At 35.8% G+C, this 25,872-nt stretch overlaps 1 protein-coding gene across 49 annotated transcripts in view; it reads right to left on the reverse strand.

Moving 5' to 3' along the window:
- The window catches only part of LOC105449230 (longitudinals lacking protein, isoforms A/B/D/L), a 122,384-nt gene that overhangs the window by 73,536 nt on the left and 22,976 nt on the right, over positions 1 to 25,872 (reverse strand). The window contains exon 6 of one of the 49 annotated variants that reach the window (XM_011688279.1): positions 1,202 to 1,552. The exons of 38 other annotated variants lie outside the window; for them this stretch is intronic. In XM_011688279.1, coding sequence (XP_011686581.1) covers positions 1,236 to 1,552 — 317 coding nt within the window. In that variant the 3' untranslated portion in view covers positions 1,202 to 1,235. Of the gene's footprint in view, positions 1 to 1,201; positions 1,553 to 1,911; positions 2,395 to 3,609; positions 4,089 to 5,398; positions 5,824 to 7,592; positions 8,404 to 9,103; positions 9,915 to 10,660; positions 11,277 to 11,778; positions 12,196 to 13,394; positions 13,979 to 15,131; positions 15,795 to 18,143; positions 20,215 to 25,872 lie in introns of those variants that run through there. 10 more of the 49 variants (XM_011688275.1, XM_011688262.1, XM_011688263.1 and 7 more) reach the window with 10 other exon arrangements.

Here is a 25,872-nt window from a genome sequence, read left to right on the forward strand (position 1 = left end):
ATAGACACGCAGCGTGTTAGAGAAGTTACGTTTTTATCGTAATAAAGCCGAGGAGGGCCCGCATTGAAATATCTCCAACATCCATCTATCGCGTTTCGCGCGATTGCTGCAATTATTTCATAAATTTCAAAAAATATTATCTCAATAAAGAAAGCTATCAGTCGCTTGCAGCACTTCGATAATACAAACTAGGTTTAATAATAGGGGAATAGTAGGCAGGACGGTGCTGAAACGGTACCCGAAAGGAGCGCGCCTCGCGAAACGCTCGTTTCACTTCTTCAGATCGATCGACCAGACTACCTCGCCGCGATGCCTACGGCGCACGTGCTTATAAAGATTCGATATCAGTTTCGATCGGTGGTTACAGTAAGGACACTGGAATCTCGGCGACTGGCCGCACTCGTAGTTCTGATGCTCCCGCAGACCCTTCCGCCTCAAGAACACGCTCGGACAATTCGAACAGGGAAACGCCTGTATGTTCTCGCTTCCCCTCCCGGCGGACCTGAAAACTAAAAGCACAAACCCTTGTTAGAAGATTAACGCTCGGCGTTTGTCACCCGATATCGAGAGAGAGGTCGGACGAAAGGAGCTCGACTTCCATGCTCCGAAATAGGTAGGCACACTACGCATTTTATGATCGAGGACATCGACGAGAGAACTCGGATTCCTGGATTCGGATAGCTCAACTCTTTCGCTGCGGGAAATTTTGGCGCAAAATGTACACTGCAGATGATAGATGTTTAGCAGTGATCGACACTTTCTTATCAACGTACGTTCTCTCGAGAATATTTCGAAAAAGCACTCTGCTTTATAATAAAAAAAACGTTCTGATTTTATTCTATTTTTTATTCACCTTTGTATAAAAGTAAAATTTAATAAGACATAAAGCCTAAATAATATTTAGATGCTAAGCAGTCGAGATATACTTAGTCAAGTGCTGGGCGCTTATAGGCGCCAACGGCAATGAAAAAATTAATGTAAAAAAGACAGTACACTATAGTAATAAATCTAAATAAAAAATTATGAAGAATTTTAAAGATATCACAGATGATTGGCTCTCGAGGAGTAACAGCCTCGAATTATTTGGAGAATCTTCGCTCCGCGAGAGAACGATACAGACAAGACTGATCAATGGACGAGGATCGTGACTTGGATTGTTTCGAATAATCAGTGTTGGTTAGCGTTAAAAGCGTGCTCGGGATTTCATGGAACTTGAAAATAGAATATCGCATTTATTATTGCAATGTTTGACGAACGACGCGTATGTTATATCGAACGTTGGACGGATGTTGGATATCTTGGACGTAAACGACGCGATCCTTGTGCCTCCTCCGTATGTGCTGCTGCACATTGGACGTCTTCTTCGAGACGAGGTCGCAGTAGGGACACTTGAACCGAGGCGGCTGACCGCATTCGTATTTCAGATGCGTCGTCAGGCTGCCCTTCGTGCTATACACGCTCGTGCAATTCGTGCAGGGAAACCGCACGCTTCGGTTAGATTTCCGAGAGTCGCCGTTCGCGTCTCTCGTCAATCCGACGGACGCGCAGAAACCTGAAAATGAAAGCCAGTGTCAGAGGGTCTCGCGTGCGAATGATTAAAATTTCACTTCGTTTATTATCGCCGCCTTTCAGCGAAGTTTAGCCGAAGTTCAGCCGCTAGATTAGACGGAAGCCATAATTATACAACAGGAAAACAAAGTCGTAATCATAAAAACCCACTCGGTAATTTACTACTTTCTACAGCTAATTAGATTAAATCTGATCATCGTTGTGTTCCTTGCAACAGTCGTCACGTTACAATTTCATCTTCTCTCCAAATTTTAATAAATCCTCAACTTTTACCACTCGACCAATAATTATATAAACGACAATAAAGATAAAAAATATGATTTCGAAAGTATACAAATTTTAGAATGCAAACGCGTCAGCAGTATTATATTTGCATTTCATACATTTGCTTTATAACGTAGAGGTTATAATTGATTCACAAACATAAATATTAAATTACATATTCGTTATTAAACATAATCGCATTGATATTGTATCCTGTATTTCCTCGTAGATACGCAATTTATTGCACAGTTACAGAGTTCATTAATCGACAGATGTCCTGGACGTAGACCGCGTAACCCTCGTGCTTTCGGCGGATGTGCTTTTGTATGTTGGACGACTTTTTCGAAATTAGATCGCAATAAGGGCACTTGAATCGAGGCGGTTGGCCGCATTCGTATCTCAAATGCGTGAGAAGGCTTTTCTTCTGTCCGAATGTGCTTGGACAATTAGTGCAGGCATACCTCGTGCTACTCGCCACGTTGAGCCAGTCCCGATGACAAAGATGTCCGACGTTCTGCCTAAGTTCTACCCCTAATATCGTAGGCGAGGATACTTTCATCCCTGAAAAGCACCATGCGTCAATTAATATCGCGCACCTTTACACGTGCGGCTAAAAAACATACAAAAACGGAAACATTGAAAATCCTTCGCAGCCGCTCAATTTTAACTTCTATGAAGAAAGCATGTCTTTATAGTTATTGGGAAGTTAAAAGTCATAAGAAATAAACAAAATAAGGACTTTGGAAATTCTCAGGAAGCACTGTGGGTTGAGTATGCGTGTGTAAAAAAAAAATTTATTTTCAACACTTTGGTATAACAAATTTTATAAAGAAATATATATAATGTGTATAAGTATAGACATAAATTCTTTTATATATAAATGGCGAAAGAAGTATTCCGCGACTAGAGCTCTTGACGCAATTATATCGCTATAAATCGCACAATTGTATACAATTTAATAGAACGGTAGTTTAAATATCATAAATTAATAAATATAATGAACGATTGCTCATGATATGTCGTATATTAACTCTTCTATGATCCACCAAAAACATTTCATTCAGCGATGATGTTCTCTTCTCTTGCGTTTCAAATTTTTAATACAATTTCTCTAACTCTTCAACCAAATATTATTCCACAAAAATTGTCTACAAAAGAGTTAAAGCAATTTTTGTAAAAAACATTGGACATTGTTATAATATTATATATGTATTGTAATCCATTTTTTAAACAAGTAACCGATATCAAAATAAGTGCAACAATAAACATAAAAAAACGTTGTTCTGACTAAAGTTATATTGTAAAAAGAATGTTATCAAAAAAATTTAATTTGTCTATCATTAATACGTATTTAACGTATCTTTATTCTCTTTGATTAAAAAAAAAAAACAAAATCATTTAATAAAATTCATTTCCTAAAGAACTGCTAATTCAAAACACTTAAAAGAATTATTTTAAATTAACGGCAAGTTTAAGTCAATTAGCAAATTTAATTCAAATGTAGCTACTACACTTAGATGGCTCGCAAATGCTGAAACTAACTGATTACAATAAACATTAATATCTTAAATTATTCGCACGAATTTTCAACAAGGTAAAAATGTTTATGACAATATGGTTCGTATTTTCCCAGTATATCTTCCTATAATTAACGTTGCTATTTCTCAGGTATATATACTCGTTATAAAAAGCATATTGCTTCAAAAGCTTGTGCAGCAGTTTCATTTAACAGCGCGAAGAATTCCCGTAAAAATCTCTGCGCTCGATTCTTTCGTCGTCGACCCGCCGTCTTCAGCAGCGCACTCTCGACAGTTGCTTGTAGAGATCGATGATCTGCAGCTTCTTGTCTTTGTGCATCCGTCGCACGTGCACGTACATGTTCGACGAGAACTTGGCCTTCTTCGTGCAATAGGGGCACTGGTAGCGCGGCTCCTTGCCGCATTGGAACTGGCAGTGCGTCTTCATGTCGGAGAGCCTGGTGTAGCCGCTGTTGCATCTGGGGCAGTGGAACTTTTTCCTTAGGATCGAACCTCCCTGCACGACCACGCTGTCCGGCCAGCGGGTCGCGGGGATCGGCGCCACGGCGGTCTCCTGACGATGGGTCGAGTCGACGTAGAGATACGTGCTCTCCTCTGGATCCTCCATTGCGTTCAGGCCGTCCCGTCGCGGCTGATAAGACTCCGCGGTCACGCTGCCGCCGGGCATTACCTGGGGATGCACGTAAGATGACGGGTGTACCTGCCCGTAAAGCGGATCTAGAAAAAAAATCGAAAAATTTCGGGCTGCAGTTAATGGCGGCTAGCGGAGATCGCCGGGATATAAGTCACGACATCGGATATAGAGAAACATTTCCGTCCATGCTCTTCGATCGTCTACGTAATCGAGTCTCGCGTGTACTCACACTCACACACAGATATACGGATTGCTACGAAATTAAAATAAAAATGAGGGATCAAAATCATCCGTCGTACACTTCTGGAACATCATGTAGAATGACATATCGGGCACATCAATTCATTTATAGTTTATTTATAACGTACAATTCATCGTTTATGATCAATGATAATACAATTTTCCGTCATGAATATAATAATAGTAAAATTATATATTTTATTTTTGTTCCTAATTTTGTTCTGCATATGTGTATGTGTATGTGTGTCTGTTTTCTCGAGAGAGATTTTCTGAGTTCCTCTGACTTCAAAATTTAGATAACATGATGGATGATGGAAAATAAAAAAATATAAAACATGAAAACATAATAATATATACATTAGATTGATCTCGATTATTAGGAATACCGTTTATCTTTTTATATCGGAACAGTCCGGCCATTCCGAAAGACGGGGAGGGGGAGGGGGAACACCGTGGTTTCACTGGAGCGCCGAGGATTATTTGCTCAGGTCTATTATGTATATCAGTTGATCGCTGTGCACGGTGCGCACGTGCGCATACATATCTGACGAAGCCTTCGTCCGTTTGCGGCAGTAAGGACACTTGAATCTCGACTCCCGACCGCACTGGAATCGCATGTGATTCTTCATGTTACCCGGGTACTTGTAACTGCTGCCGCACTTGGGGCATAGATACCACCGGTGTCCTTCGTCTCGCCGTTGGTGCTGCTGCTGTTTTGTCACGTTCTCGGGGTACCAATCGGACCCAAAGCTGTTAGGATCCCCGTAGCCGTTGTAACTCTGTAGCGATGGAGCATGAAGGTCGAGATGCTGCTCCAGCGACGTCGCGATGGAACAACCTGGGTTCTGCTTCTCCTGATACGGAGCTCCTGGAAAAAGAACGACCCCCACGAGGATGAACCTCGATGAACTAAACCTCGGCCCGTGTTACAATTATATTCTCGAATTTTGTTCGGTGTACATGTGTATATGCGTGTCTGTTTCCTCGAGAGAGATTTTCTGAGTTGATTCCTCTGACTTCAAAATTTAGATAACATGATAGATAATGGAAAAAAAAACTGAAAACACCACAATATGTACATTAGATTGATCTCGATTATGAGGAATACCGTTCATCTTTTAATATCGGAACAGTCTGGCCATTCCGGAAGACAGGGAACACCGTGGTCTCACTGGAGCGCCGAGGATTGTTTGCTCAGGTCTATTATGTATATCGGTTGATCGCTGTGCATGGTGCGCACGTGCGCGTACATATTTGACGACACCTTCGTCCGTTTGCGACAGTAAGGGCACTCGAACCTGGGCTCTTGACCGCACTGGAATCGCATGTGCTTCTTCATGTCGCCCAGATACTTGTAACTGTTGCCGCACTTGGGGCATAGATATCGTCGGTGTCCTTCGTCTCGCTGTTGGTGCTGCTGCTGTTTCGTCGCGTTCTCGGGGTACCAATCGGACTCGAAGCTGTTGGAGTCTCCGTAGCCGTCGTAACTCTGCAACGGCGCATGAAGGCCGAGATGCTGCTCCAGCGACGTCGCGATGGAACAACCGGGGTTCTGTTTCTCCTGATACGGAACAAGTCCTGGAAAAAGAACGACCCCCACGAGGATGAACCTCGATAAACTAGACCTTTGCCCGTGTTACAGATAGATACAATTATATTACTCGAGTTTTCTCTCAACGAATATTTGTGATAGTAAGTGTGACGGTTGCTCGTTGCTATTTCTTCCGTACAATGCGGAAGCGAAAAGCGACATTTAACGCCAAATGCGTGCCACGTTTAAATGTATATTGAATCTTTTCATGACTATTCAATAAAAAAATAAGTTTGCAAATGCTAGTTCAACTTAAAAATGTATTAAGACATGTGCAATATTTATACAAAGTATGACACTCAGCATGTCTATAATTCATATTGTAAAACGTTTGAAATCTTGTAACAAACGATATATCACTAATGTTAAAACTAAATTAAAAAACGATCAGATAGCTTGTTATTTATCACACACCGCAATTTATCGTAATGTATTATTGTATAACATTTATACAAACGTTCACGGTGAAAAAAATTAAAACAATTCCCGAGCAAAGCCAACAGCTGATGTATGCAATGTCGCTAGACAATCTTAATTAAAAAGTTAATCAGTGAAGTTCCTAAAATTATATAATTTTTCATTTGTCATCTCTAATAACGTTAAAATCTCAATCACAGTCAAATGTTTCAGTTTACTGTGTTTCGCGTAAGTTATTATAAGGCGAATTGTATATAAAGATAATATTGTATAACATCTGCCGCGTTTACTTGCACTACCAATTACTGTTGCAAAAATTTCCACCAGTAATGGTGATACCTCGATTTTGCATCACTTATATCTGAAAGTACTCAGCGCAGGTTTTCGTTGGAATAAATGTAGAAAAAATGAAACTATTAGTCAACCAAATACGACTGATAGATGATGCACAAGCTTGATATGGCTATTAAATCAGTATGAAAACCGAATAAGAAAATAACAAAGATGCACACATAGTAATCCTAATAATATTTTGTCTGTTGTCTCATCAGTGTGGAAAAATGATTTTTATAAAGAGCTAATGAATAATAAATTACCGTAAATCTAAGAACTTTTAGTGTTAGAAATCTTGGCTATTCAGTCTCTAATTAAATATTTATTAATACCATAACCGATGCAATGACATTTATACATTATTATATTAACTTTTTTACTTTTTAAATACAAAGCAGAATGTCCATTTACCTACCGATTACAAGAAGGAAGAACAAATCGAAAAGTTTTATTGGTTTCATTTGTTTATTTATTGGTTGCATAATAAACAAAGATATAAAAGACATGAAAGTGCATAATAATTTATTATCTTTATTTTAGTAAAAACGTATAAAAACTGAATACAAAATTAAAAATAATGATAAACGCATATTTACACAAAAGCAAACACGTAATTTAAGGCACAATTAAATCGAGTTGCAGCGAGTCACAATAATTTTTTATCATTTCTTTTCCTGACAAATGATCCTTTCTATTCCGCAGAGAATAAAAATTAAATTAACTGTAACTAACGCAAAAATCATGACACATAAATGCTTTAAATAAAATTTATCAACTTATATGTTAATTACAAATCATATACTCGCGGAAAAAACTGATTGGATTTCCCCTATAAAAAAAACAATTGCATTCCATGTTTATGACAGAAAAGATAAATAAAAAATTTCGTGGAAGAAATAACAATTTCGCTCAAGACATTGAAATAAACTTAGTAATAATTTATGAATTTAGTCATTTTCCATAAATGATACGAGAAATTCCACGAAGACAAAGGATAACAAAACTTTTTATCGACCAATTATTAAATGCGAGTTTAAATCATGAAACATCTCGACTGTAATAAAAAGAAATATTAAAAGTAAATGTCTTGCTTTTAACTTAATCTGAAAGATCAATGCTGGATTCATCTTTAAATTCATCGCACGAGTCTTTTTCTTCTTCCTTCATTATTTTTGAAAGTTTGGACCAATTTCGTTCGATCCAACACTTCTTCAAATGGCGTTTCGGAACGACTGATCCCTGATAAATCGAGCCACATTTCTTGCACGTCACCGTCCTGTTGCATTCGTGCTTCTGATGATGCCGAAGACTGCCTTCTTTTTTGTAACTGCGACCGCATTGCTTGCACTGGTACCTGCCAGCTTCTCTGTTGGTTCTCGAATTTGGATTCAATAAACACGTTTTGTTAATATGGTGAGTAACACAGTGTTGTGAACTGAAAGGCGCCGCGCAGTGGGGGCATGCGAATGGCAATGTTTTTGCTCTCGGTTTCAATTTTGAATTCATCCAGGGCGAAGAATTTTCTTCGTTATCGCTGGCCTCGGTGGTCTGACTGTCAGTTACACGAATAGTTTCGGAATTTTCAGAACGATTGCCGTCCACTGAAACAAAATCGGGTGAAGAATTTCGTGCGGTACTCGTTGAAGGCCCGTCAATAATAAAACCATTATCTTTATTTCTTTGAGATCTGGTGGCCATTCTCTCTGATGATTTCTTTTCTTGTGTCGGCGTTTTTTCCTTGGGTATAAATCTTTCTAGCGTCACCTGCAGTTTCCTTTTGATGATTCTTTGACGATTCTCCTGTGACGATTGTTTTTCTGTAACACGATGGCAAATGAATGCTTTTAAAAAAATGATAATAAAAGCTATTAATGTATCGCCGATGGGTTAGCGAAAATTTTCTTCGTTATAGACAATAGAAAATTATCGTAACCAATCCACGATGTAATAACCAAAGAAAAAATGGAAAGATAAATAAAAACTAAAGTTGCATGCAAGCCCATTGTAGCCACGAGGAATATACGAAGGGAAAAGATAACGGGTCGTTTTTTTTTTAAAAGCAAAACAGTAGTTATAAGAATATTTTATTGTCATATAAATTCGCTTTAAAGGTTCCAATTATTAATCATATGTCATTTAAATGAGCATTAAGTGTGAAACATCCGAACGCAAAAATAAAAATATCAGTTAAAAAATTTTCCATAATTATTGAAAAAAATTGACGTCTCTTCGACTAGCCGTTCGCCTTCAAATCTTCAATGTCGCGCTGTGGTTGTTTTCAAACAAATAATCTGAAAGCAGAGAAATATATCAGTAAAAGTATCCATCGTACAAGCCAGCACAATCCGAAGACAGAGCGGACCTGTAAACAAGAGATTGTACTCGAACGGGCGAGATATCGACAAACAGGACGCTGCCCTTAAGTGCTGAACAGAAATCGTGACGTCGTCGAGATGAATTTGATGTTTCTGCGGAAATCCAGTGTCTGTATTTAAACGGGATCGAAGAAAGAATGACTTTTTCGCTTTAGAAATCTGTTATTATAATTTATATACAATATTCGTAACGTATCACAATAATTCTTTGACTTCGGTATTCGGTTGCACTATAAACGGTACGTATCATAACGACGCGTACTCCGTATTTCGGTCTATCGGTAAAAATATCTCAACGCAGGAAACCTATCCTGAGAAACATTAACGTCTCGCGGTTTCCTCCAAGATGTGCATTTCGATGAAAGTTTCTCCAAGGACAGAACGTTTTAGAGTTCTCACACCATTATTGCCACTCGTTTTGCAAATTTCTAAGTTCTTTTAATTGGTCTACTTGTGTCACCGAGAAACAAGTTCGGAACACACCGCTGTGTGTTCCACCTCGATAATGAGATCGCGAAAGAGATCGCGCGGTTCGTTCCGGAAACGTCTTCTTCCGGTCGGAGTCGTAGGGCACAGCTCGGCGGGGTAGGGCGCGTGTCGCGCGCGTTAACAAAGCTGAAAGTTGCACGGGGCTCTCTGGCGATGCCTCCGCAGGCTGCTGCTGTGCAGAAACGTCTTGCCGCAGACGTTGCACTTCTGCGTGCGGCCGCACTCGTGCCGCACGTGGAAGATGAGGTGCGACTGCTTGGAGTAGCAGGCGCCGCACTGCGTGCAGGAGAACGGCCTGATCTTCTGCGACTGATGGCAGGTGGACCGGGGGTTCCAGTAGCACGAACTCTTCTGATGGCTCCTCAGATGTCCGGACTGCGTAAAGCCCTTGCCGCAGTACTTGCAACTATACTTTCTCTTGGTGCCCTCGCCGCGTGTCGAATTATTCGCGCCTAGCTCCAATTCTGCAACACGATTACGCGTTCCGTCAGTCGATTGCGTTCGTTATCGTTTAAGCGAGCATACACAAAAATTAACGGAAGCGATGATTTCCTCTCTGAGGAAATATGTTTTATTTGCGACACGGTGGGTTACAAAAATATAAGTGTTCCATTCAGTTCAATCGTTTGCGGTCAGAAAACTCGAGGAGGTCAATACTCAACATTTGTTCCATCGGCGTTTCTCTAACAATAAACAATAATTCATTATCGTTAATATAATATTTAAAAGTTATTAGAAATTCGCAAAATAAGAAATATTTAAGTGCGATCGCACACTTGTGCGTTTGAAAATTTACGTATCGACCGCAAAGGATTCAGGGCTTCTAAAGCAGTAAAATGTATCTCATGCGTCACAAATAAATTGAACGAAAGGCTGGTCCGTCACATCAAAATGAACTGGAAATATATGCTGCGTGTTTGCATACTCTCCTACGTTTTTGCAGCAAAAAAAAAGAGAAACACAGTGCCACTTACTTCCACATTGGCTGTTAAAATGTCTCGGTTTAATGTACACAGCATATTAGTGGTGGGATCATTGTTGCGTTCAGGATGCGAGAATTTAGTGACATCGTTTTAATTTATTCGCATGTTACGTATACGTGAAGGATGGTAACGCAGTCTTTTTCTTTTGGAAAATAAAACAGATGTATTTGATTTCAAAAATGTTATAATAAAACGCATGGTGTTTCAGGTGAATCAGTGAACAGTCTGGAATTAAGCCAATTTATTTTGTATAACAAAGAAGAATTATCTCGCTAAACTGTAAGAAATAAACACAATGTAATAAAAGTAATAAACATACGTCATCAAACATCTAATTATTTAAATGTTTAATCCTAAGCGAGGAACTAGAAGAGACCAGCGAGACTTGTAAATGTAAAAAAAAAAAATCTTAAGCATTCGCAGTTGTGTTCGACGCAATCAATCGTGTATTCACACATATGCACGCGTACACGCAGAGTCAATAATCCGAATAGCTTCGTACAGATTTCACTGCCTCGAGTCGCGGGCGATTGCGGTGTAACGCACGACACAGCTTCTTGTGTCTGTACATGCTGTTCGTTTGCAGAAATGTCTTGCCGCAATCGTCGCACTTAAGAGTTCTACCGCAATCGCGACGCACGTGCCACAGCAGGGAGGTCTGCTTCGAATACGAGGCACCGCATCTGGCGCACGAGAAGGGTTTCGACCTCTGCGCGTGGTAGCACTCGGAACTCGGGTTCCAGTAGCAGCTCCTCTTCAGATGTGCGTAAAGAAAGCGCCTATGGGTGAAGGGCTTGTTGCAGTACTCGCAGGTACAAGTTCGGACGACGGACGTGCCGAGTTCTATAACATAACAAATTAACACGGTTCGCCGTTAGTGCCGGTTGGATTCACTCACGTGACACGCCAGAATCTTAAAAAGCCACGGAAAATTAAACTTAAATTCGATACTCGCGACTGAGGACATAATCTCGCAAATTTGATCAAATTTTCAATATTAAAATTCAATAGTAAAAATTAAACAATTATTTTTATGTATCTTTGTAAATCTTCATGTACTATATTTGTAAAAAGTAATTATCGGATACACACCAGTCACTTTTGGCGAATTAAAAAATACAGTTTTTGACAGATAAACTTTCGCACAGTGCGCATTATATCATATTCGTATATAAACAAAAATAATAATAAAATATTAACAAATATTTAAAATAAAAATTATATCATTTCACAGTTAATGACAAAAAAAGAAACTATTGCACTGCGCACAAAAATATGTTAGTGAAAAAATAAACAGATATTCAAATCATAAAGTTTCAATTAACAATCGCTTCGTAATCAATAAATGCAATATCATCAAATAAGTGCTATAAACAAGCTTAGTTCGAAAAAGAAAAAGTACAAAAAAATAAAAAACTAGTTAATTGAACTTAATGATACTTTTTCGCTTATTAGAATTGACAACGTTTTCTATGTCTGCAAAAACTCGACCGATAAGAAAACTTCTTCCCACATTTTTCGCAAATATATATTCTTCCACAATCATTCGATAGATGTGACTTGAGAGTCCGAGGATTATGAAAATGTTTTTTGCAATTAGGACAAATATGTGTTATTTTATATTTGTTCCTCCTTAGACCGATGTACATCTGGTGCCAAAAATTGTTGACTTCTACTTTCGAATGATCTTCATCGTCTTGCAAATTTTTTTCGTTCGATTCTTCTTTCTTTACTTTCTGTAAATTGCCTATTCGCATATTACCTGGAATCAGAATGGGTCCAAATATTTATTTCACAATAACTATAAATATTTCACAATGATTAGCATTTTAATTAATAGCACATATTCTCATTACATATTTTAAAGTTAAATAAATACTCATTTGCAATCTGCATATACAATTTACTTCGGATACCAAATATAAGAATACCGTATAATAATTTTTATTCTACGTAATAAACAAAATTTTTAAAATAAAAAATACAATTTTTTATTTTCATAAAAACCATAATTCAATAAAAAATAAAAGTAATATTTTTTTATAAATATAAAAAAAAACTTGTTTTAGAAAAATTGATTTATTAAAAAGGTACATAAAAATTTCACAGGAAAGGCAATAATTAGACAATTTTAATAACAATTTTACAGCCAACAAAACGTAACATGGATACACCGATAATTATCAGAATTAACAAACCTAATTTGAAATAATGAAGCTTGAAATAAAATACTGTGGATATTAATACAAAAACTGCATTCTTTACTGATATTTCTGATTTCTACATATTTAATATTAATCCTTTAATTTGTGTCAATTTACTTTTTATCATATTGTATATAAAATTCTGTAAAAAATAAAATCTTATAAAATTTATATTTTTATTTCTCTCTGTAATTCTCGAGTCAATCCTAATAAATTGCGCGATTTCTTCGATTCCAACGTTCAGTCGTTGATATTAAGTTGCAATATCACAGTCATCTGAAATGAAAAGATAGCAATTAATTTAATATTCATATTGTTGTAGTAATGAGACATAAAAATTGACTGAATAAAATTTAAACATATAATAATTTTCTGAATGAAACATAGCGGTTTTATTTAATTATTATAAAATATTTATTATTTTACTAATTATTATAAATATTGTTTTCTCTTTAAGAAAAGAAGATACAGATTATTTATTATTTGATATAATAATATGATTATTTGTTAATGATTATTACAATAATTATTATTGAGCATTATTCAATTATTTTTCAATTATTGCACATTGCTAAATGTTTTACAATCAAAAACCAAAATGCACACAATTAAATGTAAGTAAATGAAATTACTTCCTCGTACAACAGGAGAAGAAAGAAAATAAATACGATCTAAAAATGCAATCTTTATTTTTATGAAAAATCGTGTTATAAAAATTGGAAAAAATATACAACGCTTATACAATCTTTTTTTTTTATAGTAATTACCGATTGCAAAATTCTTACATCTTATATCTTAAGACAGTCTTGGCAAGGACATGAATTTCCGCTTATTGACATCATAAGCTTCACATCTCATGTCAATTACAAAAAAGTAAAATTGTAAAATAGTTATCAAATTTATAAGCATATATATATGTATGTACATGTATAAATTTGATAATATGACAATTTTACAATATAATTTAGTTTATAACCTATTTGTTGTCAACTATCAAAAAGAGATCCTCGCCCTTGTGCTTGCGTCTAATGTGGGTGTAAATGTTTGGCGCGTGTTTACTCTTCAGATCGCAATATGGGCACTGGAACTTCGGCTCACGGCCGCACGCGATACGCAGATGCGTGTTCAGCGTACGCTTGTTCTTGTAGCCCTGCGAGCAATTTGGGCATACATAATTCTTGGACTCCATTATATTGTTGCTGCGCCGCTTCTCAATCGAGAAGGTCGGGTCCTTGAAGCAGCCTCTCGTCAAATGGCTTTTCAGATGTGCTGTCGTCGGGTACGGACTGTTGCAGAAACAGCAACGATATCCGCTAATGTGATTACTGTCGAGCGACGACGCTGCAACAAACAACGACGAGGATTGAACGGGAGAATGCTATGGGAATATTTATTGAGATCTCTAACTACTCAACTCGCAGGAGAAGAATAGGGACAGACATAGAGAATGAATAGGACAGCCCTTGGTTCGCATGCTCGAACTGAGGAAGACAACCTCGTTTGTGCTGATTAGTGCGGAGTAATTTTTGTTCACCCGTTAAAGCCTGAACAGACACACTCAATAACTCAACCCGAGGGATTTATTTTGCTGTGCGTATTTTTATTTATGGCCAACGATGATAATCTGACAAAGATAACATAAAATAAATCAACAAATTTTATAGTTCCATCAATCATAGAATTAATTTCATGTCTTTCGGTAGAAAAAATATTACTATTAAGACAAATTATTTAACATGCTGCTCTGTTCTCTTGCCATTCGAACTTGTCATTAATTTTACATGAGTATTTAATATATCGTCAAAAATATCGCATCAATATAATAAATGAGTGAATTAATGTTATTTGAGTAGTAGTATTATTAGTAGTATTAGTAGTAGTACTATTTGAAATGAAATTTTCATTTTCAATTTATTTTTTTAACATACATTACTTTGTTCACAGGCCTTTTACACATATTTCAAATATGTGATAGATATCGAAGAAAATATTTATGACGATATTTAAATTAATCCAAAATAACATACAAGCAATTAACAATATTACAAATATCCAATTTTATCAATGACTTAAAAAATTTCTAATTACTTTTTAATTACTGATATTATATTCGCATATTGTTACAAAAGTCACTAAAAATAAGACATTTGACAAAAAATATATATTAGAAATTTAAATTTGTCCAAAAGTAAATATTAACGATTTAATGAGTATCAATTATAATAAAATATTACCTGTATTATTCCCATACATTTTCCATAAATAACAAATTAAATTTTAACAAATTAAATTTTATTTTAATAATTAACAACAAATGAAAGAAAGCAAATCAATGATTTAGTTCTAAATTTAAATATAAAATACTAATTCTTTTAAAAACAAAATATAATCTCACTTTAACTAATAATAATATATTGTAATAAAGTAATATATATTAATTAAATCTCAAAAAATACCTTTTTTATATGAGGAAAGAAATATTTTTAACATTAAATAAAAATTTTAAATAAAGATTTAGATAACATATTTTCGTGTTTGAAGAACACCGTCGGGCTAAATTGTCTATGTTTCCAATATTTTCACTTTTAATTTTATTTTTAACCAAAATTTCAACACAAGTTCCACTAAACTTGATAATTGGACAATTTCCTTGATAATTCATTGAAAAGATTTGGTGTAAAATTTGTAATGCAATACAAATGTATTTGATGACTTAAATCAATCATTCCTTCAAATCAATATTTTTTAGGTCTTGCTAAAATACGAGACGCATTTGCAATTCTGCGCATTAGAAAATCTAACTAAGCGTTCTTTCCGGCCTCGAGATCGATCACGTAAATCTTAAAGCCCACGTGCTTGTGCTTGATATGCGAGGACATGTTGGACCGTTGTTTCGTCCGGTAGCGGCAATACGGGCACTGGAACCTGGGATTCTTGCCACACTCGTATGTAAAGTGCCGCCACAGAGCGTTTCTCTGCTTGTAGCTCTTGCCGCAAGCCTTGCAGACGTGGCCCTGCAACGGTTGCTGCGGAAGCGACTGCTGTTGCGGCTGCTGTTGCTGCTGACGATGCTGCTGTTCGGACAACTTCTTCCAGTCGAGCGATTGGTGGAAGGCCAGAGTAGTCTCGTGTAGCGTCGAGTATTCGGCCCAGTATACTGCAAGCAGGTCCGAAACGAAACAAACGTGTGAATTTTGCGATCTCCGGGCAATGTAGGTCACGCGAATCGTCTTTTGTGAGTACCTGAGCATGCAAGGCCTCAAGTTTCTCTCTTTCTCTGATCCTTTTTTTTACGCGATCTTCGAGCGGTTGGACATACTATGCTCTACGACTCACATCCCCTAACAAAATTATTATCTCAAAACATAGATAGCATTAGATAAAGTAAAGACAATGGTTAAACGGACTAAAACAAATGACGGATGAATGATTTTTGGGATATTCGACGTGTTAAATAACATCTTCAACGTTGCGTAACAAAAAAAATCTTCAGTGAAGAATTATTGTACCAACTTTTTTAATATCCAATTGATTGTGTTTTATAATATGACAAAATGCATCATTATTATTGTGAGTATGTACTCGCTTTGTACTCGCAATCCTTTTATTTATGAGAAGCTTTCATTTTCGAGAGACAAATCTCCTAATAAACGAGAATTGAGGCGTATACATAAGATAAAAGAAACGAAAAAAAGAATTAATTAAAATAATTAAATTGATTGAAAAAATTAATATAAAAATATTTTTTACAATGCAACTAATCAACAGTTAATAATGACTGTTCGCTTTAAAAAATCGCAGACGAGAGTATTCAAAAATCATACCAAAATCACTAAATATAACAGTGCAAAGAAATTAATTATATACTACGTTGCATATGTAATATCATTAATGTATTTCCCTCTGTCGAGAGATATACAATATATATATAAATACAATAGAAAGAATATAGCAATATTAATATTCTTCCAAAAATACACATTTCATTTACATAGGAAATCCATATTATCTAATTAAAAATAAGTTTTCAAATCAATTTTTCCTGAATAGATAATAATTATAATTTCGTTAACAGTAATTTCGATTGCATGTGAATGCAGAAACTATGAATAAAACTAAATCAAACTAAACATTACTGAAATATTTTATAAAATTTCGCAATAACATTGCATTTAAGAATCTTCAAGTTTAATACGATAATTCAAATAAAATAAAACACATACAAGTCAATATAACTTACTTTTTTCAATAGCAAAAAAATTGTATTCGTTAAAAAGATATTATTGCAAAATAAAAATGCACACAAACGTCGGATGAACAATATGATCGTAAATGAGATCGAGAACGGCGAATTATTGAGACGGATATACAGACACGTGCTTCCTCAACACATGGCAATAGAGAGCATCGGACCTGGAGTAATATCTTCCGCAGTGTGGACAAACGCACTTCGTTGTGCCACAGCTGTACCTGGCGTGCCTCATCAAGGAGCACCGGTTCTTGTAGCATTTGCCGCATTTCGAGCACTGATTCTTACCGTTGCCTATCAGCATGTACGACTCGTCTGTAACAAAATATGAAATGAAGTGACGTCAATCCTAGCGAGGATACTTAAGGTATTGGAAATCCCGCTATGGACGTGAAGCATCGGAAGGATGCGCAAGTTGTTCTCAAAAAAAATATATAAATTTTTTTTTTTAAACAGAGGCTCCTTTTTCAGAAGAAAATCGACATGAAACAGAGGCACGCTTCTCTCGAATGCTTTACTCAAACGACTTATTAATTAAAGGATTTCTTCGATGAACTCGTCAAACGAAGATACAGGAGTTCTTAAAAACTGTTTTGTGTCAGGCATCCATCTAAAAAGATTTTATCGAACGACAAAACTGATTGTCACGTTACGATATTGTACAGAAAACCAACAGTATTAATCAACTTTCTAGTTCAAAACAAACGTGTTTAAAATTAATTTCATCATTTCTATACATACAAAAATAATGCTTAGGTGTGCTGTAATACATTTCAATTCGTTGTTTAAAAAAAAAAAAAAAAAAAATTGCGTCGACTGTATACAGCACTTTCGATTATCCATAAATTCTTTTTCTATAACTAAACCTGGGCCAAAAGTGAAAAACTATTGTGCTTTACTTTAAATTTTGATGTGCATAGTAAATTATATATACTCAAACTGCAATCGCACAATCAGGTAAAAATTAGCTTGACTATATAATACTATTACCCAAATATATAAACCATTTTTACTATAGTTTTTGTTAAATAAATATGACATTTTTAATATAAGTCAATTTAATTTACAATTAGTTTAAAAAATCGCTGTACTTTTTTAAATTAACGCAGCATTTTCTAATCTATAGTACTTTGTATTCCATAAAAAATAAATATACATAATAAAATAATAAAAAATGTTATACAGAGATATAATTTGATTGAAAGGGAGGTAACTCCAAGAAGATAGATGAGAAGTGGTTAAGAAAAATAGAATATATTTAGTATCACTTTTTTTTTATTGAAATACCATAAAAATTTATAAAGGCCGATAAGTAACAACGTGTGGAATCAATATCCAACAATAACATTAATATATCCACGCTCTTTTTACAATAATCTCATCATACCTTTTCTACACTCGCATAAATAACGTATTTGCGCATATTTCATAGCCTCAAATATAACGTACAATACAAGAGTCGTTGCGTAACACATTTCTCTTTGCACACACAATCGATACATCTGCAATAAGACAAAACTGTAAAGAGAAATCGTATGTAAAAACTAATTCTTTAATCGCGAAGAAGAGATTCCAATGCGCCCCGCGCATATATTATTTAAAAAATTGCATTTAGTTCATTTTATGAAGTAGATATCTAAAAACGCACTACATTCGCAATGAACTGTTTTACTTAGATAATTCAGACATATTTTAAGACAATCTGCACGATATTTAGCCATCTAGAAAAAAATATATGGAAATACACGATAACGATTGCACTTGAGTTTGAATATTGTTTGGAAAAAAGATTAATGAACTTTTGTATTTTAATAAATTCTGTCAATTTAAACATTTTTACTTGTAAAGAAAATTTTCATTTTCGAATAACGGTATGCTTCCAAAAGTGTAACTATATTTTAAAAAATTAAAAAGATTCAACAAGAGTGGAAACAAATAGAACTTCGTTTCTTATTCACAGAGTTCTGTCACTCATAAAACAATGCTCTCCAATATATTAATCCATTTATACATTTCTAAATCATTATATAATCGTATACTTGTATATAGAATAACTTAAATGTGTATATTGCACTAGAAAAATAGGAATATTAGTCATTTGGCATTCGTGATCAGGCTATTTGGCAGTTCACCTCTGCAAACAAGTGCACGTGTAATATGCACGCAGTCATTTGTTTTATTTGATCTTGAATTTCCTAAAAAAAGTAGAAATTAGAATCTTTTGAAAATTATTTAAGAAGAAATGTCTACACTTGAGCATTTATATATAAACTATTTTTGGAACCGCGCAATAATAAAGAATCTACTAACATATCTAACTCTCTTAACATATGCGACAAAGTCTATTCAGATAATAAATCGTATTTATTATTCGAAAACTCAAACTGTTAACAATAAACAAAAATTATTGCACGAAAATACTTATGTTTCAAAATTCGAATTAATCGCTAAATACTTTCTCTAATAAATCTTCTAATAGCCACAAAGAAAAAAATAATAGTTTAGTTCCGTACGTAACTAATCTTACTGACAACAAATCCAAATAAATTTCCTTTGGTATCCCTTTGGACAAACTAACTCGAAGCGAAGAGTACGATTAAAACATAAAGCTCCACGTTAAATGAAAAAAATAATTTCCTAACATATAGACTCTCTCTTAAATTATATCTACAGCCTAGTCTAGAAAACCCGTTTAATAGAAAATATTGTAACATCAGGATCAAAATTAACTTGACCACTCTAAGCAGAACTTCAAATCTCATTCGCACATACCACGCTAAACAATAAGTTCACATAAAAGTAATCCAGCAAGTTTGTAACTTTACGTTCAACTTCATACAGGATTACTCTTATATATGTGTTATAAAGGTTACATTTTTTTTTAATAAAAATATAAAATCTCTTTTACGAGAGTAAGAGGTGCAAAGACATTCCTTCTCGATTTCGCGTGACAACCGCAAGTTACTTCCGCAGCAATTCCGTCGTCCTCGAAGAGACGGCTGACAATTCGGTTCGATGGGGCTAGCGGAGCGGCGATGACCGGCGAAAGTGTTTCTCTACGCGCCGAAGGAGAAGAGGTAGAGCCGCGGTTATTTAGCGACGGAGCCCCCGTGTATGTTGAGGATATGCTGCTTGAGATGATCCGGCCGGCAGAAGTACTTGCCGCAGAGGGTGCAGGTGAAGGTATACCGGGATCCGAGGCGGCCGCACTCGTATCTGGAGTGTCGTGTCAGAGACGATCGCGATCTGTACCCACGTCCGCACATTACGCACCGAAATGGCAGTTCGCCGTCGCCGCCACTCAAGACCATCTCCCTCGCGGGGCTGGCTGCAAGCATACATGGGGAGGCCTTTTTTACATCATACGGGTTCCTGCCGCACGAAACGAGCCCCTCTCTTATCTGCAAAGCCGCGGGACACTCCGGTCGAGACAGTGTGACCTGGACACACACTTTGACGCTCCCTCCCCACCCCACCCCCCTTTCTTTTTTTTTTCTTTCTCGACCGTTGAAGGAAAAGCTCGAACCAAGCGTGTGGACAATACTGAATCAAGCTCGCTCCAAAGGAGAAGACTGCGCAAAAAGCTCCCAAGCCCTTCGAGAAATCGCAATAGAAATTGGTTCTAACATTTAATTCTTTCGTGGACGTGTCTTTTGTCTCGCAGTATTGAATTATACTGAAAAATTTAATACCGACTATACGTAACATTCTATTGTTGTAGGAATATTATGAATTTAAAGTCGCATTCAGTCCACGAATAAATTAACATTGAGCAAATTAACGAATAAATACGCGAATTAATTCGTTAATTAATATTTAATTAACAAATATGTTAAATTAATTTTATTCTAGTTGTGTTCGATTAATTCTCGTAGTTATACATATCTTTAAATTATTAAAGAAAATACTGAAGTCGAAGCATTATATTACTAAAAATTTCACAGTAAAAGCAAGTAATCGATACATGGAAGTTTTTAAAGAGACATTACAATACGTGACAAATACAAGAAGTGTAACTTTAGCAATACGTTTATATACCAAAATGTGCTTTTTCTCTCTCGAGAAAAACGTCGTTAATCCTCACGGTAAATCCTTGTGCACAGTCTTCGTTATTTTGGGCTGTTGTTATTTACATGCTGCACCAAAATGAACTGCTTTTTTTATTAGTGCATCCATTTTTACACCCGTGATGTAATTAATTTCGACCCAACGTAAAATATGCCTCCTTGTACAGTTCCACCCAACATATATATCCACGGCGAATGAATGTAAATATATAGTGGCCGAGATATAGAAGTTACGTGTAAATGACTCGATTTACGTGAATGAATCTATCCCCTCCGACAAGAAACTCCGCTCGCGATAAATCTTCATTTGCCGCTCTAAACGCGACATTCACTCGCCACGCTGACAATCACGAAGCTTACGTTCGGCCTGAATGACAAAACTTCAGCATGCAATTACACATCAACCAACAATCATCTGAATGCTTTCGTTTTATTCCTTCGTTAATCAGATACTGACGGTTATATACAATGTAGCATGTACCAGGTGCTACGTTATTAATAGGAATCAGTTTACGATGTTTTATTAATATGAAGATATTAATTTATGGATTTACAGGTGTCGCTAGGAAAGTGCAAGTGTATCGCACATCGAGCTGGATTATATAATCTTTATTTATTTATTTGTTTAATACGTGATGTGACATCTCCATTAAATTTAGACGAACAGAAAATATAAGAGTAAAATACAGAGAATATTTTTTTTGTGTGCAAATGACCGATTAATCAAATAAAATATTCTATAACTCGATTAGTATTTTCACAACTACGAAAATAATGTTTATTAAACACGATCAATCTTAAAGATGGACATTCTTATCAAGGATATTTATGACTCTCTCGTTTATAAATGAACAAAAAAAAATAAAGGAACAGAGGAACTAAATAAAGCCACACATTGTCGCCAAGAGAGGAGCATGACAGTGCCTGGATACCGGACAGCTTCCAAGGTGTCGAGAAACGATGGTAGGATCCCGTTTCCATGTTCTTAGGTGAAATAAAACAAAAACAAGGAAATTTCGGCGCAACAGATCGAAGATCTTTACTACCGATTATCATTCGTCTCTGTGCTACACAAATATCTACGATTTCCAAAATTTGTACAGCGCTCGGACGTCTTTCTCAGTGAACTGCTGCTGTCGCCGCTGCTCTTGCTGTTGCTGCTGTCGCCGCTGCTCCTGTCGTTGACGAAAATCAGCCTCCAATTTCTCTTTTTCCGAAAGACAGTCGGCGATATGTCCCCGCAGACCGCTTCGATACTTGTAGCTGCGACCGCAGTTTGGACAGGAGAGTCTGCAGTAATGTGCCGTGGGTTGCCGGTGCACCCCAGTGGACTGTGACCAATACGGCGTGGCAGCTGCAAGCATCATCGGCCAACTATCACCCCGGAGAACAATTATGCACGCGGACGCGAACGATGCGTTCAAATTTTCAAACAATTTCAAATATTCATTTCCGAGATGTTTGTTATATTTGCTTTTCCACGCGTTTTCTCCGCAACACTTCGTTTTTGTTCTCTTTCTCATTTTCCTACTTTCATTTTTATTATTATATTAGTCCAAACCAGATATCGTTCCAAATTTCCTAACTAGGTAATTAATTTTTCGTTAAAAAAAAATTTAAATAGTGTAGTGTCCATTTTATTTCATACATAAATGAAATATGACTTACTCTTCTTCCAAAGGATGAATATGTCTTAATTGTCAGATACTTTTGAAGTTATTTTCTAAAAAGAAAAATATTAGATGTTGAGAAATGAATCGGAATGTTTTAAGTATATTCAAATAAACTGATAAATTAATGTCTAATTCGCAGTAATTTTTTTTATGAAACTTCATAGATTTGACAATACAAAAAAGTTCAAGATTATACCACACCAAAAGTTAGTAAAACTAAGTTATTTTACATTCGCAACGATATACGGGAGCCGAAAAGCTGGGTGTAGGGTTTGCACAATGAAGAGATCAGAAGATTCTATTCAAAAGATTTCTTTATTTATTCTTCTTCGCACTGGTCCATCAACTTGGTCGGATTCGCATTTGTGGGTGTTGAAAGATACGGCTGGATGAAGATCGATGCGATCGATACAGAAATATATAAACTCTCCGGAAACACGATAAAAATAATGCCATCTCGTATACACGCTATTGACCTATATTTACATTTTAACTCTACGCAGAAAATTCATTACACGACACTAATGATAATAAATCAAGTTATACGGGTAAAAGACTATAACAAGCTTACTTATATTAATGAATGTATTAGGTTGAAGAGAAAAACTGACGAGTGAATAAAAGCAATATGACGATAATTTTTTTAGTTATAAATTTTAAATCCATAAAATAGATCCACCTTACAATTGAGAAAATTAATGTCACACCACAGAAAAATTTCAGGAGACGATTTGATCGATGAATCGCATTCTATTTGATGACAAAAACTTTGTATAAAATACATATTTTATCTTTTATTAATAGCAATTATGAAATAGCAATTTAAGTGATTTTATAGTGATACTTAGCAAAAGAGAAAAACACATTCTTCTTTACGTAATATACAAATTTATGTTGATAGTTAGATGAAAAATTCGGAATTATTTTACAGGATTTTTTATTAGAAAAATTGGAAGGTTATTTAATGAAACGTTATTTGTGAATGAACTGCAAATCTCGAGTTGAAAGAATGAGTTATTCGATTAACTGATACTTCCGAAGAAGTAATGAGAAAGAACATTATTAGAAACACATACGTCTGTTGAATTTTCGTAGAAATTAATCGTTTATTGTAACAAAAATTGGCGATTAGCGCCGTATCATTTCTAACGAATAGATTTACAACAGTTGTTAACGCCCATCATATTCCCGAAAACGAATTTTCCTTTGCCAAATTAACTTCTAACAATTCTAAATTTGGATATTTACAGAATATTATGCGCAAAAAAACTATATGCAGTATTATAATCTAACATTTTTTCAAATACAATACTTTTCAAAAAATTTTCAGAGTTCGCTACTCTTGTTCCCAGATTGCCTCGAAAAGCTTCGTAGTAAAATCAAGATAATACAAAAATTAATTTTAAAAAAATAAAATAACGCTTTCCCTCCAGTTTAATATAAAAAAATAAGACTCGAAAAACTATTGTAATCGTAGCAGCAATATTTTACGCGTCGCGAGCCAAGCCAATAATTAAAATCGCAAATACAATTTTCAAATAAATGTATTACTCAACTAGGTAAACGTCTTGACGCAATTCCTGTGCGACCGAAAAATCAAATTGAACTCCAAGCGACATATCCAAGATCACACATTAAAAAAAAAAAATTTAAAATAAACAAAAACAAGATGAGAATTTTACATATATTGGAGATCAACGTGAAATTCGGTAAAACCCATCTCGATTTCTGTCGAGCGATACAACGTCGCATCTACGCCCATGGAAAGCAGATAACGACGGTCGATTGCTCGAAGAAAATGTAAATTATTATATAGATATTTTTATATAGATATTTACCTAGTGCGAGAGTGCAGACAAGACCTTTTAATGAACTCATTTTACTTGGCATCGCGACGTGGCCTCCCTTTTTGAACGAAGTTCGAAGCGCTAAGAGAAATGGAAATCACACGAAGGTGAGAAAGAATTGAACTACGACGAATCGACATGCTATAATTATTGACGTCGCCGCCATTGTTGCTGTTGCTGACCCTCGTCCTCGTATTCCTCCGGGAAAACCTCTGCCGTGGAGATGTGACTGTCCAAATGTGACACCATGACCTTCCCCCTAGTGTAGGGCGTCAAATGATGGCCCGTCCGCTTCTGGTGCACCCGCATGATGTCCAGCCTGGTGAAACGCCGTCGGCAGGTACCGCAGGCAAATTGCTTCTCCACTCCGCACTCGTAGCGCCGATGCCTGTCCAGGGAATACTGGACCAAATAACGTCGGTCGCAGCGTGAGCAACGATACCCGAGAATCGACTCTGAAACACCGGTGTGGGATCCTCGCCACTATCACGCGAGCATACAACCGCAAAGGTGCGCCTCTCTATTCATCGGGGTCTTCCTTCACGTGGAATTACGAGGGAATGACTGAATCTGAATTATAATCGCGATCGGTTCTGTCTCCGTCTCGTCGAGTCCTGACTACAGATTGTCATGAAAATTGGGGATTGCAAGGAGTGAGCCAAAATTTTCAAGTCGTAAATAAGATACACAAACATGAGAGAATTGTTCCTACAAAACGCGATTATTTTCCGTAAAGATTAGTTTGCCATTCGTGCAATATATTGCAACGCTAGTAATGATCGCTGCGCAGCAATGATTAACAGCGTAGCAATAATTGCAATAAAATGGCAACAGTCGATTACATACATTACAGTTGCACGAAATTTTCATTTTATAATTTAATTGCAATGCAAATATCTCAGTGATAAAAACATGTAAATTTTATAAATTACACACTCTCATGTTTATGAACAATTTTGATTAACAGTAACAACCAATACTTTTAAAATATTAATCTGATCCTGTGATCCTATATTTGCTATTAATCCCACGACTACGAAATGTCAAAATCTTAAACAGTATGCAATATATGAATTTTATAAGAATAAAAAAAATCTATATCCCGCAGAAAATTATTTCAGAATTTTGTTCAAATAAATACGATATTTACAAAACAAATGCAATTTTCTGTGATATTCGAGCTCGAAATTCCTAACAGATTTTGAAATCTCTGCGAGACCCGCAACGAGTATAACAAAATCAATGTAAAATTCGCAGCTCGTATAGGGCAATCGTTCGAATTTTCGGTAAACGTACGAAATCTTCGCTACATTTTTCTCGAGAATTCAAATCGCTTTCCTCTCAATCATATCACAGAAATTACATTTATCTCGCGTATCGAATATCTAACAATTATTTT

Source organism: Wasmannia auropunctata, unplaced genomic scaffold (genome assembly GCF_000956235.1).
Source record: "Wasmannia auropunctata unplaced genomic scaffold, wasmannia.A_1.0 LD336076.1, whole genome shotgun sequence".
Lineage (NCBI taxonomy): Eukaryota > Metazoa > Arthropoda > Insecta > Hymenoptera > Formicidae > Wasmannia > Wasmannia auropunctata.